At 39.5% G+C, this 16,467-nt stretch overlaps 1 protein-coding gene across 1 annotated transcript in view; it reads right to left on the bottom strand.

Annotated features, from left to right (window-relative positions):
- Positions 1–2,349: 2,349 nt before the first annotated feature.
- Positions 2,350–16,467, bottom strand: part of CHSY3 (chondroitin sulfate synthase 3) — a 154,954-nt gene continuing 140,836 nt past the window's right edge. Inside the window, exon 3 of the mRNA XM_019610565.3 lies at positions 2,350–9,114. Coding sequence (XP_019466110.3) covers positions 7,549–9,114 — 1,566 coding nt within the window. The 3' untranslated portion in view covers positions 2,350–7,548. The remainder of the gene's footprint in view (positions 9,115–16,467) is intronic.

Genomic DNA, 16,467 nt, shown 5'->3' with positions numbered 1-16,467 from the left:
ACATCAACAGTTAGAGGAGGGCGAGGGAGAATCTCCATCCCTTGCTGGATGCCGAGGGCAACTTGGTGACCAAGGATGAGGCTGAGGCTGAGGTACTTAATGCCTTCTTTGCCTGTCTTTAATAGTAAGACTTGTTACCTCCCGGGCACACAGCCCTCTGCGCTGGTAGATAGGGATGGGAAACAGAATAGGCCCTGCATATCCATGATGAGATGGTTTTGGACCCACTCTGAAAGCTGGATGCTCACGGGCCCATGAGGCTGGACGGTTTGCACACTAGAGTGCTGATGGATGTGGTTTCCAAGCCACTCTCCATCATCCTTTGGCTGTCCTGACTAACAGAGGATGTCCAGTAGACTGGAGACTGGCAAATGTGACGCCCACCTTCAAAAAATGGCTGGAAAGATGATCCTGATAGCTACAGGCCTATTAGTCTCACCCTGGTGTTTGGGAAGGTTATGGAACGGATGATCTTGGGAGCCATCATGGACCAATTAACAGTCAACTAGGGGATCAGGCCCAGTCAGCATGGGTTTATGAATGGTAGATGCTGTTTGACAAATCTGATTTTGTTCTATGACAAGGTGACCCACTTAGTGGATGAAAGTAAGTCTGGTCTACCTGCACTTCAGTAAGGCCTTTGACACTGTCCCCCACAACATCCTCATGGAGAAGCTGGCTGCTCATGGTTTGGATGGGCATACGCTCCATGGGGTGAAACGCTAGTTGGATGGCTGGGCCCAAAGAATTGTGGTCAATGGAGTTAAATCCCGTTGGTCACTAGTGGTGTATCCCAGAGCTTGGTACTGGGGCCGCTTCTATTTAACATCTTTATTAATGATCTTGATGAGGGGATTGAGTGCATCCTCAGTAAGTTTGCAGACGACATCAAGCTGGGAGGGAGTGTTGATTTGCCAGAGGGGAGAAAGGCACTACAGAGGGACCTGGAAAGACTGCATCGATGGACCAAGGTAAACTGTATGAGTTTCAATAGGGCCAAGTGTCAGGTCCTGCATTTTGGTCACAACAACCCCAGGCAACCCTGCAGGCTTGGGGAGGAGTGGTTGGAAAGCTGCCTGACACCTTGGTGCCTTGGTGTTCTGATGGACAGTCAGCTGAATATGAGCCAGCAGTGTGCCCAGGTGGCCAAGAAGGTCGATGGGATCCTGGCTTGTATTAGAAATGGTGTGGTGAGCAGGACTAGGGAAGTCATTCTGCCTCTGTACTCGGCATTGGTGAGGCCCCACCTTGAGTACTGTGTTCAGTTTGGGGCACTGCAATACAGAAAGGACATTGAGGTGCTGGAGCAGGTCCAAAGAAGGTCAACAAGGTTGGTGAAGGGCTTGGAGAATATGCCCCATGAGGAATGACTGAAGGAACTGGGGCTGTTTAGTCTGGGGAAGAGAAGGCTGAGGAGGGACCTTATTGCTCTCTTCCAATACCTGAAAGGTGCTTAGAGCAAGAGCAGGGCTGGTCTCTTCTCACTGGTGACAGATGACAGGACGAGGTGAAATGGCCTCAAGTTGAGTCATGGTTATCAGGCGCAACTTGGTTATCAGGAAGAACTTTACAGAAAGGGTTGTTAAGCTGGAATAAACTGGAATAGGCTCCCCAGGGAGGTGGTTGAGTTACCATCCCTGGATGTGTTTAAAATCCATTTGGATGTGGTGCTCGGAGACATGATTTAGGGGAGGGTTATCAGAGTTAGGGTAGTGTGGTTAGGTTGTGGTTGAACCTGACGATCTTGAAGGTCTTTTCCAACCTGAGCAATTCTTTGATTCTAAGATTTCTGACAGGAAACAGGGAACTTGAGAGGGATTGTATGGGAAAATGGAGGCTCTGAACAAAAACATGCAACTACTGTAGCAATATACATTGCAAAGGGAAGACCTAAGAAAAGGGAAAAACAGAAAGGAGATGATGAGTTATATTAAACCAACTCATTAAACAAGTGAATAAATGACAACAGAAGACTACAGAAAATTATTCTAAAAAAGAAAGGAATTAAGAAAGTATTGATTTAACTTTATGTGGTATATGCAGACTTTTAACAGAGGAAGACCTTTAGTGGTATTCAGTTATTTTAAATAGTTAAACCTCTATCTAATATTCTGAGCTGCAATTCAGGACCATAATCATCACTGCTACCCTCACATTGTCCTCTTTTTTACCCTTACGTGTTTCTCTTTTTAAAAAGTGGAGTAGAAAAACAAACAATCCTCCAGTCACTAAATTAGAAATTCGTAGTTTTGTCCAATAATTTTTTCTGACTTCAAGGTGCTGGAAAATAAAGGATGTAGACAATAAATATGCTTTGCTTGTTTCTTGAAGTTGGCTTTGTTCTTTGGCGCAAAATACCCCATGTGGAAAAGTATGTGTTAACTAATTGCCACACCAAAATATATTTAAATCAATTATTTGCTCTGTTTATAATCATCTGTTATTTTTCCTGGAAATCTCCACATTTCCTTAAGATCTACAATTCACTCCTAAGCCAACCATTGTTGCAAGTCTTTTTTACAAGAGTAGTGTGGCTCTTGAAAAACCACACAGTGGTTTAAGGCTCCAAAAGGCACTTCTGTGCATCCTTCTAGTCTTTGCTGAGTGCACAAGGCATCTCTCTCCGTATCTCTTTCTGGCACAGAGCCTTTGGCATTTTTTCCCCAGGTCTCATACAATGTAGACGGTATTCAAGTATATGGTTTAGCCCCACTGAGTGGATGGACTACTGTTTTTGTCCTTCCTTTCCTTCACCAAGATCCCTGATAGGAAGTAAGGAACTTCAGAGGGATCACATTCCTCTTTCCACAGGAAAACTGAGTTATGTGCATGACACCATGCCACCCTATCTCAATAAAACTTCAGTGTAACTTCCTCCATTCACTCATCCCAAGCCCTGAAAAAATTGTCCTTCTGCTTCCCAAAAGCATCCAGCAGCAGCAACCAGCTCTTCCATGCTGATTTGGGTTGCCTACTTGCAGCTCCAAGGAGACATTTCAAGCAGTGCTGGTAGCAGTCAGGAAGTGCGTTGGATACAAGATGGAGATTCCAAAATGACTCCCCAACATCTCTGCCTTTCTCCAGGTTGAGAAAAAGCATACTCTGATGCAAGCACTCTCAAATTAAGTACTGTGAACTGGAAACCATGTCAGGATTGGGCTAAGCCGTGTGTTGCTAAGACTCAAGGAACATATTTTCAGGGTAAGGAGGTTTTGGAAAAAACTTGTCATTTTGCTCCATTGTGAATCCATTAACTAGATATTTACAAAGGGACAATGTACATTTAGAAACTTCATTTTACAACTGAAATTGTGATTCAAACTAGACAAAAGCAAACGGTTAGCAGAGACATTCCCATTTTAATCTATACATCCATAATATTACTCTAATGCTTTAGTGTTTAGTGGTTTTTTTTTTTTCATTTTAATATGATCTCTTTATAAAGCATTTATTCCTTAAGCAAACTAACACAAGTTCTCAAGTTATTTCAGGATAGTTATTTCAAAAGTCAATGCAATAATTCATAATAAACACAATGTTTTGTTCATTTTTGTTTGTTTGTTTTTTAAACAAAGTCATTCATCATATAAACAAATGAACCAGTCAGACATTAAATAAATATTCATACTAGTAGATACTAACTTTTTGCTTTGGACCTGATCCTGCAAGCCCTCTGTATACATCAATCCCCAGAGAATGATTGCTTTAATTTCTTGTTCTATTCTACTATTTTACTTTGAGCAAATACTTTCTGGCCTCTAAGTTAAAAAATTGAAATAAGCACCGGATTATACCTCAGCAGATAATTATTTCCTTACATGTTTCTAATAATTATTTACATTATTTTCACTCATGTTTTCATTCATGTGCACGAAATGTGTAAGGAAACTTGGAGCAAAACCCACAAAAGCATGCAGAGGGCCTCAGAGAAATATCTTCCTTTGAATAGGAAAGGATGTAGTGGGAACAAATGTACCCTCAGCAAATGTACCCTTGCTGATGATACAAAGCTGAGTGCTGCAGTTGACACAATGGAAGGGAGGGACACCACCCAGAGGGACCTGGACAGGCTCAAAAAGTGGGCACATGAGAACCTGATGAGATTCAACAATGCCAAGTGCAGGGTGTTGCACTTTAGTCAGGGCAATCCCAGATACAGACTTCCTGAGATCAACTCTGTGGAGAAAGCCTTACAGGTACTAGTAGATGGGAGGCTGGACATGAGCTAGCAGCGTGCTCCTGCAGTCCTGCAGCCTTGAAGGCCATCCTGGGCTGCATCAACAGAGGGGTGACAGCAGAGAGAGAGGTGACTGTCCGCCTCTGCACTGCCCTGGTGAGGCTTCATCTGGAGGACTACATCTAGGCCTGGGACCCCCAGCACACAAGGGAAGAAGAGCTGTTGGAGCGGGTCCACAACAGGCCACAAACATGCACAGATGGAGCACCTCTTTTATTAAGAAGGTGTGAAAGGGCTGGGCTTGCCCAGTCTGAAGAAAAAAAAGCTCCAGGGACACCAAATTGCAGTCTTTCAGTGCTTGAAGGGAGCTTACAAGCAGGAGTGAGACCAAGTTTTTACACAATCTGGTAGTGATAGAACAAGGGGGAATGGCTTTAAACTAAAAGAGGGGAGATTCAGATCAGATATTAGGAAGAATTTTTTTACTTGGAGGGCAGTGAGTCTCTGGCACAAGCTGCCCAGAGAAGCTGTGAATGACTCCTCCCTGGAGGTGCTCAAGGCCAGGCTGGATGAGGCACTGTGCATCTTGATCTGGTGGCTAGCAATATTGCTCATGGCAGAGGATTTGGAACTAGGTGATCTTTTAAGGTCTCTTCCACCCTAAGCCATTCTATGATTCTATGATGAAACCATCACAAACATTTATCAGCAGGAATTCACTTTCCTGTTCCTTGCTCTTGGCTTTCTAATCAAATTAAGCGAGAGCTTTGCACTCACGCAGATTCAAAGAGAAGCCCACAAGAATTCCTTCAAAACAAATATTTTTATTTTCTAATAATTTTATTTTCTCCAGACATTTGAGCTACTGATACTGGGCTAGGAATTTCCAGAAGAATGATAAGCAAGAAGCTCTCCTCTGGGAGGGCAGACATGCATGAGTTATCTGCTGTCATCTACTACAATTACTAGTTTTTCTGAGGCAATGGACCTGGCCTTTTTAAAAGCGTATAAAAAGGCTATGGCCAGCCCTTTATTATCCAGTTTACCCATTCCCCTTCATGGATGCCTTTTTCCTTGCACAGTAAATCCAGAACAAGGACTCACAAATAAGAGACATTAACTGACCTATGTACCCTCCCGGTGCCTTATTTTATCAGGATATCTTCACACAAACAGACTTGCCAGTGAATTCCAACCCCTTGGTTGCTGTTTGAAAAGAAACACAGAGAGGGTAGCAGGAGGGGGAGTCACTATGAAAAATGTATTTAAGCATATGAAAACTTCAATAACTGTTTACTTTTTTTTTTTTTTCTTTTTTTTTTTTCCCCCCCAGTTGTCACTGTTTTATGATGTTTGGTTATGGTATTCCACACCATAACATCATGTGGTGCACTGGGAGTTACACTGTTAATGCTCCAGGTCCGGATACCTGTCCTGGAAGAGAAGAACTACTACATCCCCCAGAGGACTACTTGCTGTTCTGTTATCATTTCCGCTCAGTGGGAAAAGATAAAAGGCCTTCTTAGGTTATCTGACAGCCCTTTCAATTGTCTGGCTTGTCCCTGTTGCGGGTGCTGTCTCACCACAGCATTAGAGTAAGACCTTTGGCTTTCAGACACACTCTCTCATTTAATTTGATTTACTAGTTTCAATTGTATTTTATTATATTGTATTATGGTGTGCTATCTTGCATTCTAATATCTTATTTAGTAAAATAGTTTGTTTCTGAGGAGATTGTTGCCGCTCTCTTGTTTTTAGGCCCATCTCTCTACCCTTTTCCCCTTTTTCTCTTATACCTTTTCCGGGGCACAGGTCCCTGTGTCCCCCCACCCTGCTAGTCACAAGACCAGGCCAAACCAGCCCGTAAACCTTTGACACCAGTTCAATTTGAAATGCAGATTGAAATCTAGAGTACTGAGATCAGAAGTACCCGCTGCATTTAAGTTTGACTGAAAGTTGATGGTTTCTTGGATGTCTTTGAACTCGTACCACAGTATAATATGAAATGTTCTAAGCATGTGGTAAAAATAATCGTAACAAATTCACTGCCTGAAATTAAAATAGGAACATCTTTTAAAATGATTCTCTATGATTCTCTATACATATATACGTACATATATATAAATATATATATATATATGTATGCATATATAGGGACATATACACACACACCACACACACACACGCACATTTGTAGATCCCCATATAAACATTTCTTAAAATACAAAAAGTTGCTTTCATTATTTCTTAAGTTGATATCATTTTAAATACATTACTCCATAAATCAGTAATATGACAACATCAGGCTGTCCAGAGAGATAGATTTTAACACAGACCTAAAACCTCCACTAATATAAATATATTGGTAAGGAATTTTGACCAGCAATTATAAATTTTGAAACTTAAATAATTATTCTACAATTATTTTAATTTTAACAACAAATTGTTTCTGAGTACCAATATTCACAGAAAACATAAAAAAAAAGATACAGCTTTAACTTCTAACGCTCTCTATATAGTGCAGTTTATGAGAGGAATGTAAAAGAAAATTATATATTAGAGATTCATTCTAAAAAGAGAAGCCCCAACTTAAGTGTTTCAAAAAAAGAATGTTGTTTGCCTGCACTTTATCATAAATAACCATGTTATGTCATAGCTTCTTGTCTGCAAATGAAGAACACTGGTTCACAAATCTCCTAAAATGTATATGAGGATTTGATTAAATTCCTTTCCTTGTGAAAATAAAGTTCATTTACGCTTAGAGTGAAGAACATTGAGGAGTTTGTTATTCTAATAAGACGTTTAAGGTAACTTGGTAGCCAGTACCAGTTGCATTTGCAAGTAACTCCTCAGTTTTTCTTTCTTTTTAAAAATAAAGGTACAATCATAGTTATTCGCTTACTTTAAAAACTCTAAAGATGAAGAAAAGTAGTGTTTATACATATAAGTCCTCATATAAATTATAAAACTCAAGTTTATCTAACAAAGTTCCATCCCCAGAAGAAGCATAAAGCACTTTTGTGGTACCTTCACTATTAAATATTTGTATCACATCAAGTCTGAAAAATGCAACAAAGATGATACTGTATCCTAAAGCCAAAAAGAATATTCTTCTGATGTAGTCTCTTGTGATGGATATGCTCCATGAGATCATGTGATTGCCATGATTTGACTGATTTTCGAATAAAAGAAATCTGAAAGAGTACACCTAACCAGTTCAGTAGGTATAAGAAACATCAGTGAACAGCAGACTCATCTTGTTTGAGGTCAGCAGTCTTTGGAAGACAAAGAGAAGGGAGTTTAAAAATACAACATCAAAATAAAAAAACAATGAGGTAAACTCCCCTTAAAAGGCCAAATGGGCTGGGATGTCAGGAGACAGTTCGATTGTATCTGACACCCCAATGTTTCTCTAGCCAGAGTTCAGCGAGCTGCATGGTTGAAGCAAATGTACTTGCTTTGGATCCTAAGCACATTTTGTATTGTTTTGGATCTAAACTGGGGTCACAATGAACTGGGTGAAAAATATGAACAACCCCTACTTCTTGACTTCTAAAAGCCTTCAAGCCCGATGTTATCACTTTAGTATAGAGGTCTACATCCTCAAGACCCCAGCCTTGAATTGAGGTATCAAATCCACCAGCAGTAAGTAGGTCACTTTTGTAAATACACGTAATTCCAAATCCATATTCCCTCCAAAACCCAGTTCTTTTTGTGAAAATAAAACTACTGTCAGCTGGAGGGTTGCCTCCATATACTACCTTTGGATCATACTGGCTGAAGATGATAGGGTAGTAAACCTGTTCTCCCTGAATAGTGTTTTCTCTGCATCTCTGTAGGAAGTCTGGTGTGAATATCAGATCTACGTCACAGAACAATAGCAAAGTGCCATTGTCATACTGGGATGAAGCCATTTCAAGACCTAAACCTCTGGAAAACTTTCCTGCCACAGGAAATAGGGTCATATCTGCTTTAGGATACTTAATGCTATATTCTTTCATCAGCTCTATGTGTTTACTGGAGTCCTGTCCTAACTCAGAACTGAAGAGAATTATTGCCAACTTTACATTCTGTCTGGGAATCAGACAAGTCTTCTCAAAGTTTTCCATAAACCTTGAGAAAATGTCAAATCTTCCTGCAAGAGGGACAAGAATATGTATTTTTTTGTCACTGTGTCCCACAATGTCTTTGGTGCTTTGGAATGATGAAGAAAAAATCTTTAAAGAATTTGAAAGAAGAGAGAAAGACTGTGTGTCAGTATTGGTATCCTCCAGCAGGCTTCTTACATCTAGTTCTTCTGCTTCTCTGAAGAAAGGTTTGCTGAACAGTTGCTGAAGGAAAGCATGACGTCTCACTGGAACTGTAACTTTCCTTCCTTTGTGTCTTTTGTACAAGAGTAATAAATCCAGGATGTACTCCACCCCATGCATAGGATCCACCCTGCGGTATCCATATTGTATTTCCTTGAAATCAATCAGTCTTCCTCTAGACCTAGAGTTCTCATTTATCATTTCCATGACTTGCATCACAGTGTCATCTAGCGCAGCCCGCAGGACACTGTTCACACTCTGCCGGGGTGGTTGGCCTTCTACCATTGAGTAAAGAAATTTTCCTGTCAGGAATTCCCACTCGATGACTTCAGATCTTTCATGTGGCTGGAAATTACTGAAAGATGGTATCACTCCCAGTTGCTGATCTTCCTTTGTTACTTTGCTGTTACTGAGCTTGCTCATGAGGGCACGTTCCCTATGGAGAAGAATGGTTCGATAGCGCAGTTCGGAAATTTTGCGACTCAGTATGTAATTGTGCAGCCTGTATTGGTAGGCTGGCCTTTTGTTTGGATGAAGTGTTATAGCTGTGTGAATTTTGCTGTTGTGAAGGTCTTGAATATAACCCATGCGGTTGTGTTCATAGTTCTCATGGAACAACTGCTGCATCTAGAAAACAGAGGGAAAAAGAAAGACATTAACTAACAGACACTGCTTCTTCCTACAAAATAATCTACAGTGGTACTGTTGATCATCAGCAATTCTGACAGATCATAGCTATCTTTAATCACAGATTTTTACAGTATTCAGTAGAGACTACTGGTTTTGATTGATTTTGGTCTTAGTTACAGTACAAGCCACAGTAAGTAATTAAACCTAACTAAACAGAAGGGCAGACATTTTGGGATCATCTTTACTTCATTTACATCGTGACAGTGATAGGACAATGGGGAATGGCTTTAAAGTAATGGAGGGGAGATTTAGGTTAGATGTGAGGAAGAAATTTTTCACTCAGATTGTGGTGAGGCACTGGAAGACTGCCCGGAAGCCCAGCTTCTGGAACACCTAGAGATGTTCAAGGTCAGGCTGGATGGATCCTTGGGCAGCCTATTTAATGGGTGGCAGCTCTGCCTATGGCAGGGGGATGAAAATGGATAGGCCTTAAATCTCCTACAACCCAAGCCATTCTATGAGTCTATGATTTAACTGCAACACTAATCAAACCTGTAACTGAGGTCTGTTCGTAATTTTTCCGAGTTCTTGTGTGCAGGCTGAACTATGGATGTTATGCATGAAACATTAAGTCTTCAGATACATCTAAAACCTAATTAGCACAGATCCTTACTAAAAGGTTAGCACTAATGAAAATGCATTTTTTAACAAGACCCCGGATTTCTATCTACAGAGCACATAGCTGCTTGTACCTCTTACAGCCATACACATATGGATAGTGCTACTCAATATTCATTAAGCAAATGGACTTCATTTCAACACAACTTTCCCTTTCCTTTCCTTTCCTTTCCTTTCCTTTCCTTTCCTTTCCTTTCCTTTCCTTTCCTTTCCTTTCCTTTCCTTTCCTTTCCTTTCCTTTCCTTTCCTTTCCTTTCCTTTCCTTTCCTTTCCTTTCCTTTCCTTTCCTTTCCTTTCCTTTCCTTTCCTTTCCTTTCCTTTCCTTCCTTCCTTCCTCCTTCCCTTCCCTTCCCTTCCCTTCCCTCCCTCCTCCCCCTCCCCTCCCCCCCTCCCCTCCCCTCCCCTCCCCTCCACTCCCCTCCACTCCCCTCCACTCCCCTCCACTCCCCTCCACTCCCCTCCCTCCCCTCCCCCTCCCCTCCCCTCCCCTCCCCTCCCCTCCCCCTCCCCCTCCCCCTCCCCCTCCCCCTCCCCCTCCCCCTCCCCCCCCTCCCCCTTCCCCTTCCCCTTCCCCTTTCCCGTTGGGGACCAACAAGGGGACGAAGATACATAACTCCTGACTGATTTCCAACATATTTCTGTGGCAAGAAAAGTCTACTTCTGACAAATTACTGATTATAATGTTTACTAAATAGTGAAGAGATATATTTTATGTATTAAGCACAACTATAGGATTTTAAAATATCTGGTCTTTATAGGCTTCTGTCCAAACAGCTGAACTACAAAGAAGTCATAAAACTTCTTCTGACTCAGCTTCATCCCTAAAAGCAAACTTAGCTCATTATATATTTAATGTTATGAATATTCATTCCTTAAAAGCATTATGGAGGAGTAAAATATTCAGTCCATAAATAAATGTAAGACCCACAACACCTATTCATTCCACAGGAAAAGAGAACGTGCCACTGAGTAGTAGATAAAGAATCTGATCCTTTTCATCTAAAACCAGACTGGTCAGTAATTAATATACATGGAAGATGTGCTAATGAAACAGAAAATCTTGTTCCGTTATGTGTTGTAAGTTTAGGTATAATCAGATTTTAAGATTAGTACTGTAGTTTGTCTTTAATATATTGGGGAAATCAAGACAGGTAGCATCTAAAGACACAATATCTCAGATTAAAAACATGTAAACCATTTTACTGCATTTCTTTAAAGAATGGAGATTTTGCGACAGGAAATAATAATAAGCATAAGGCAATAAACATACAATAACTCTTACCAAGCTAAAATCTACAACAAGTATTCAAAAAACAATTGGCATGTACAAAAAATAGACATTGTCATATTCAGAAATGAAGAGGTTTAAGACAAATTTATAGAACCTCTATCCCCATCCCATTTTGGCTGCAAATCCCTGTGTATACTATTTTTCAGGTGAGTATTTTTTAGGTTACACTGGAAATATCATGGTTTTATTAACTAGGCCAAACCAGGCCTAATCATGACAGGAAAAAAGAACAAAAGAAACAAAAAAAAAAACTAATAATGAAAAATTTCTTTAATAACCTTAAATTTGCCTTTAACAGATATTTCAGAGTGACATTAGTTACAAAAAAATTCATACAATTCACATTCACATAACACCTCCTGTCTAAAACTGTCAGAGCACATTAGTCCTATCTAGAGAAAGAGGCATTTTTCTTCTCACTTCTGATGAGTTGTACCAAGGGCACGGTGTGGCGATTTCTTTGCTGTCATAGATAACCCATAGATAATACGCAACAACACTAGAAGTACTGAATTAAAGAATCCCAGAATCTAGGAATGGTTGAGGCTGGAAGGGACCTCTGTCCGTCTGGCTCAATCTCTGATCTAGCAGGGGAAGCTGGAACAGGTGAAGACCTTCAGGAATGTAGGCACACAAACTCTCTGGGAGGGGGTTACCAGCATCACTGGTGAAATCAAAACATGGACTCCTTGTGGATGAGAGATAGACAAGGACAGAACAGGAAGATTGCAGGATGGAGGACTGAAGTCTAAGAAAAATTCCTGGGAATGGCCTGGGTATGGCCTGGGTGAGGACACTTTATCTTTGGAAGAGTCATTTTCCCTGCTTCCACTATGATTCATGTTTTTAATCATGCGAAAACATCTGATCAGGTGACATTTCCATCTCTCCAGTGACAAGCTCCACTCTCCTCCTTCTCCATTTTAATTAAAACTGTCTACTCTGTGCTTTGCAAGGCAACTGTGCTTTTATATTCTTCTTTCAGTAACAAATCCCAACAGCTATTCCTGTTTTCATAAGACACCAGAAGTAACAGTATTTTATTAATCATAAAAATATTCCAAAGGTTATGTTATTTATTTCAAAAGTTGAATCTGTGATTTTCACTTTCAGAACCTCACATTCAAATTTCCTTTTAGGAGAGAAAGAAAATGTATATCTTTGAAAACAAAAGAAAGAAGTGAAGGCTGTCTGCCTACTGAATGGTTGTCAGCATCCTTTCCTCACAATCCCTCATGTACCTCTCTTTCTTTTATCCTCTGATCATAATCACACAAGTTTCTCTTTCTCCACAAAAAGAGTATTTGAGTAAGACTGAAACAATCGTAACAACCATTACACATTTATCTTATGGCATCTCAACCTTCAAAGCACGTTTCATTTAAAGGAGCGTATTTTTTACCACAAATAGTTGACAGTCACTGTAAAACTAAACACTTCTCTTATTGTGCAAATATTTCATAACCCTATCTTGACTTATTAAAAGCTCAGTATCACAGCAGATTCATTAGCAGCATTCATTCACAGGGATATTCTATTTAAATAGTGCATTTTTATTACATTCAAATTTCAGATGCCTTGCTTTATTAGATATGCTCCACTAAAATCACAGCGAGATGTACTCCATATATTAATGACTTAACTTTTGATAATCAACAACAGATTAACAACAGCAATGAAAAGAAGTTTCTATCAACTCAGTAATACAGTATTATCGCACATATATAAAACTGTACTAAACCATATTCATGGTTGTTACTGAATATTTTTAATCTATCTCAATAACAAGAAAAAACTGAGAACATGTATAATACTGAATGTATAAACTCTTTCTGAAGAAAGGTATTAAGTATTCTTATGCACTGTTTGCCCACTGCCAATCGTAATTCCCAAGTGCCACTGTAATGCAGGAAACAAATAAAAGAGAAATTAACTTTCTGAAAATTTCAGATGATGTTTTTTTTCCCCTTGCAAAGTGCAGCCATAGCAGTTGTAACAACAACTTGTTTGAAATAGCTGATTTCAATTAATCCAGTGGAAACAAATTTCTCTTTTTTATTTTTAATACATCTCTATGACATTTTCATTTTAAAATTTAAGAACAATTGTTTTGACATTTTAGAATTTCAGATCTGAAATTTCTATGAACATTATCAAAATGCTTTTCTCCTGTACATTTTTTTTTTTTTTAATCTTAGTTCCACATAGAAAATTGTTTTCAATACTATAGGAAAAAAGAAAAGTCTTCTTAAATCTCAAATTATTAAATTCTAGATTAAATTAGCTCAACGTGATCTTAACTTCTTGAAACATCTGAACAAGGCGTTTGATCTTAGGAAGCAAAGGGAAAGATGGCTGTTTTTCTCAGAGAACTGATCTATGCAAGGGTGTAAACATATCAGTGCTGTTGTAAGTGATCTAGAAAAGATGATTGCTTAGGAGGAGGCAATTCAGATACTTGAAAATATCCAAATCAAAACCATCCAGCTAGGTAAAAGTAAAGTTGCCTTCAAAAGCTGTCATGATACCAAATGGCTACGTAATAAAACAGCAGATTAAATCACGTGCAGAAAAATGTAAACTACATGTGAAGAACGTAATTCTAATTATACCTGAATGACTGACTGTGTGCCAGTTGCTTGCACTCTGTAATGTTATACAGTTGTACAGTAGGCAACTACGTGCTAATGTCACCTCACTGCTCAGTAGTTATGAAAGAAAAAGCAAACAGGATATACAGAGTCAACACAGGAAGTTCCACACAAAATATGTGAAGAATTTCTTTAAAGTGAAGGTGACAAAGCACTGGAACAGGTTGCTCAGAGAGGTTGTGGAGTCTCCTTCTTTGGAAATATTCATGACACATCTGGACACCTGCGATGTATTATAGGGAAACAGCTTTAGCAGGGGGGCTGGAGTCAATGATCTCTTGAGGTCCCTTCCAGTCCCTGCCATTCTGTGATTCAGTGACAAGTCCAGAATGATTCAGAAGCATAACTGTGCTTCCAGTTACACAGCAAAGCTGTGTAAGTCCACAGCGTACCTGAATCTTGAATACCATCTGCAGTTACTTTGTCAATACCTTATTGTTCCAAATGAAATTGATAAATTAGGAAGACAAAGACAGATCTCTCATGTGTACTGTTAGATTACTAGATGACTAGGGTGGAAGGGAGTATTCTAGAGAAGGTTAGCTTGAGGTAGGCCCATGGGGGGGGGATAGGAATAATCACAATCTCTTCTCATACAGGGAGCTCTGACACATAAAAGACTCAAAACTAGGAAGGTACTGATCAACCAGAGATCACAGACTTACAGAATCACAGATTCATTCTAAGTTGGAATGGGCCTTTAAAGGTCATTTAGTCCAACAGGGACGTCTACATCTGAATCAGAGCCTTGTCTAGCCTGTCCTTGAGCGTCTCCAGGGATGGGGCATCCACCACATCTTTGGGCAACTTGTTCTAGTGCATTACTGCTCTTACTATAAATAATCTTTTTCTTATATCCCATCTAAGTCTCCCATCTTTTAGTTCCAAACCATTTCCCCTTGTCCAATCACAACAGGCCTTGATAAAGAGTCTGCCTTTCTTAAAGCCCCCTTTTAGATACTGGAAGGCCACTACCAGATCTCCCATGAGCCTTCTCTTCTCCCGGCTGAAGAGACACCGCTCTCTCATCCTGTCCTCAGAAGCAAGTTTTCAACCCCTTGGAAGTGTTGGATCATTTCTGCGGCACTTCCCTCGATGCACTCCGACAGGTGCATGTCTCTCCTCTATTGAGGACTCCACATCAGAGCACAGAATTCCAGGTGACGTATCATTACACAAAGTAGAGGACCAGGATCACCTCCCTCACCTTGCTGGCCACACTTTTTTTTGATGCAGCCCAGCATATGGTTGGCCTTCCAGCTCTAAGGGCACATGGCTGGCTCGCTTTCAGCTTGCTGTCCACCAGAACCTTCAAATCCTTTTTGAGAGGGCTGTGCTTCATCTCTTTATCTCCCAGCTTGAATTGATAGTGGGGATTGCCACACTCAAGAATTCACTGGTACAACAAGCTGCGGATACTAGAATTTTACATGCAAAAATTAAGCACATACCCTAATGGGAGATTTCCATTGTTTATATGTTCAACACAAAGGTACAATTTCTCCAGAACATTTCAGTGCTACAGACTGATGGCAAATCAGGTGAGACTGAGTCATAATATCCCTTTATCCTCTTCTATGTCTCCCTTGGTTTATTCTACATTCTACTGCAGAGAGTGAATATTTGGCCAAGCAAACATATAACCCTGACATAACGCAATCACTTACTGATCACTTACTGATCACTTACTGATCACTTACTGAAAGTGGTGAATGGAAAAAGTTATTTTCTGTACAACAAAGGTATGCACAACATTTTAATTTTTCATATTGCATGGCTTTGTGATTTTCCTGAAGAGTATGCTGGCTTCTAAACAATTCTTGTAGCAGAACTAATACAAGAGTTGGCAAGACTTGCTGCTTGCCTCTTTTAATGTCAGCTGAAATCAGAGGTTGGCAAGAAACATAGATAATCTAATCATGCCCAATGGAACTCTGAATTGCAAGCAGGAACAAAAATGAAAAGGAAAAAAAAAAAGAAGAAAAAGAAAAAGAAAAAAAGGAAAAAAGAAGAGAAAAAGAAAAGAAAGAGATGAACCAAATTAGAATAAAGGCACCACTTGATTTTTGCAGCAGAGAAATACAATAGATAATACGTAAGTACAACGTAATTTGCATTGCAAACTCACAAATTGTAATCTTCGTGATTTACTGATGTAATAAAAAACCAAATTTCTTTCTACACACACAAAAGCCCAAACCAACACACATTATTGCAAGACTATTGCATATTAAATAACAGAATGAGAACGGTGGATTTTAAACTAACATAATTTTTCTTTGAGCATTGTTTAAAAACAATCTCTGCCATTTAACAGCAAAGACATGCTACTTAATCTGCCAGCCACTCTAGCTATTCTTAAATCTACAATACTATTAAACTGCCCAACATTTTACCTAAATTTAGCTTTTAAAAAAATTAGAAACATGATCAACAGGAACTATTGCTGATCTTTATTCATCCTGCTTTTTAGAATTTAGTTCTCCTTCACATGAAGACTTAATATTTTCCAATGACTTAAAGGGGTATTTCATCCACATGAAGAATCTACACAAGATCCAAGTCTGGGATGGTAATGTCTGGCTGAACAGCAGCATACTAAATATCTTAATCAAAAGACAAGAGGAAAAAAAAAATTATAACAATAATGGTTTGAGATAATAACGGCTTGAGATAAAGCTACATGTGCTGTAGAATGTTCTCAATAATTTGTAGTGAAATAAAATCCAA

The sequence above is a fragment of the Meleagris gallopavo genome, chromosome Z (genome assembly GCF_905368555.1).
Source record: "Meleagris gallopavo chromosome Z, MGAL_WU_HG_1.1, whole genome shotgun sequence".
Taxonomy (NCBI): Eukaryota; Metazoa; Chordata; class Aves; order Galliformes; family Phasianidae; genus Meleagris; species Meleagris gallopavo.
Note: the sequence above shows the minus strand (reverse complement) of the source record. Positions and strands in the feature narration are given on the sequence as shown.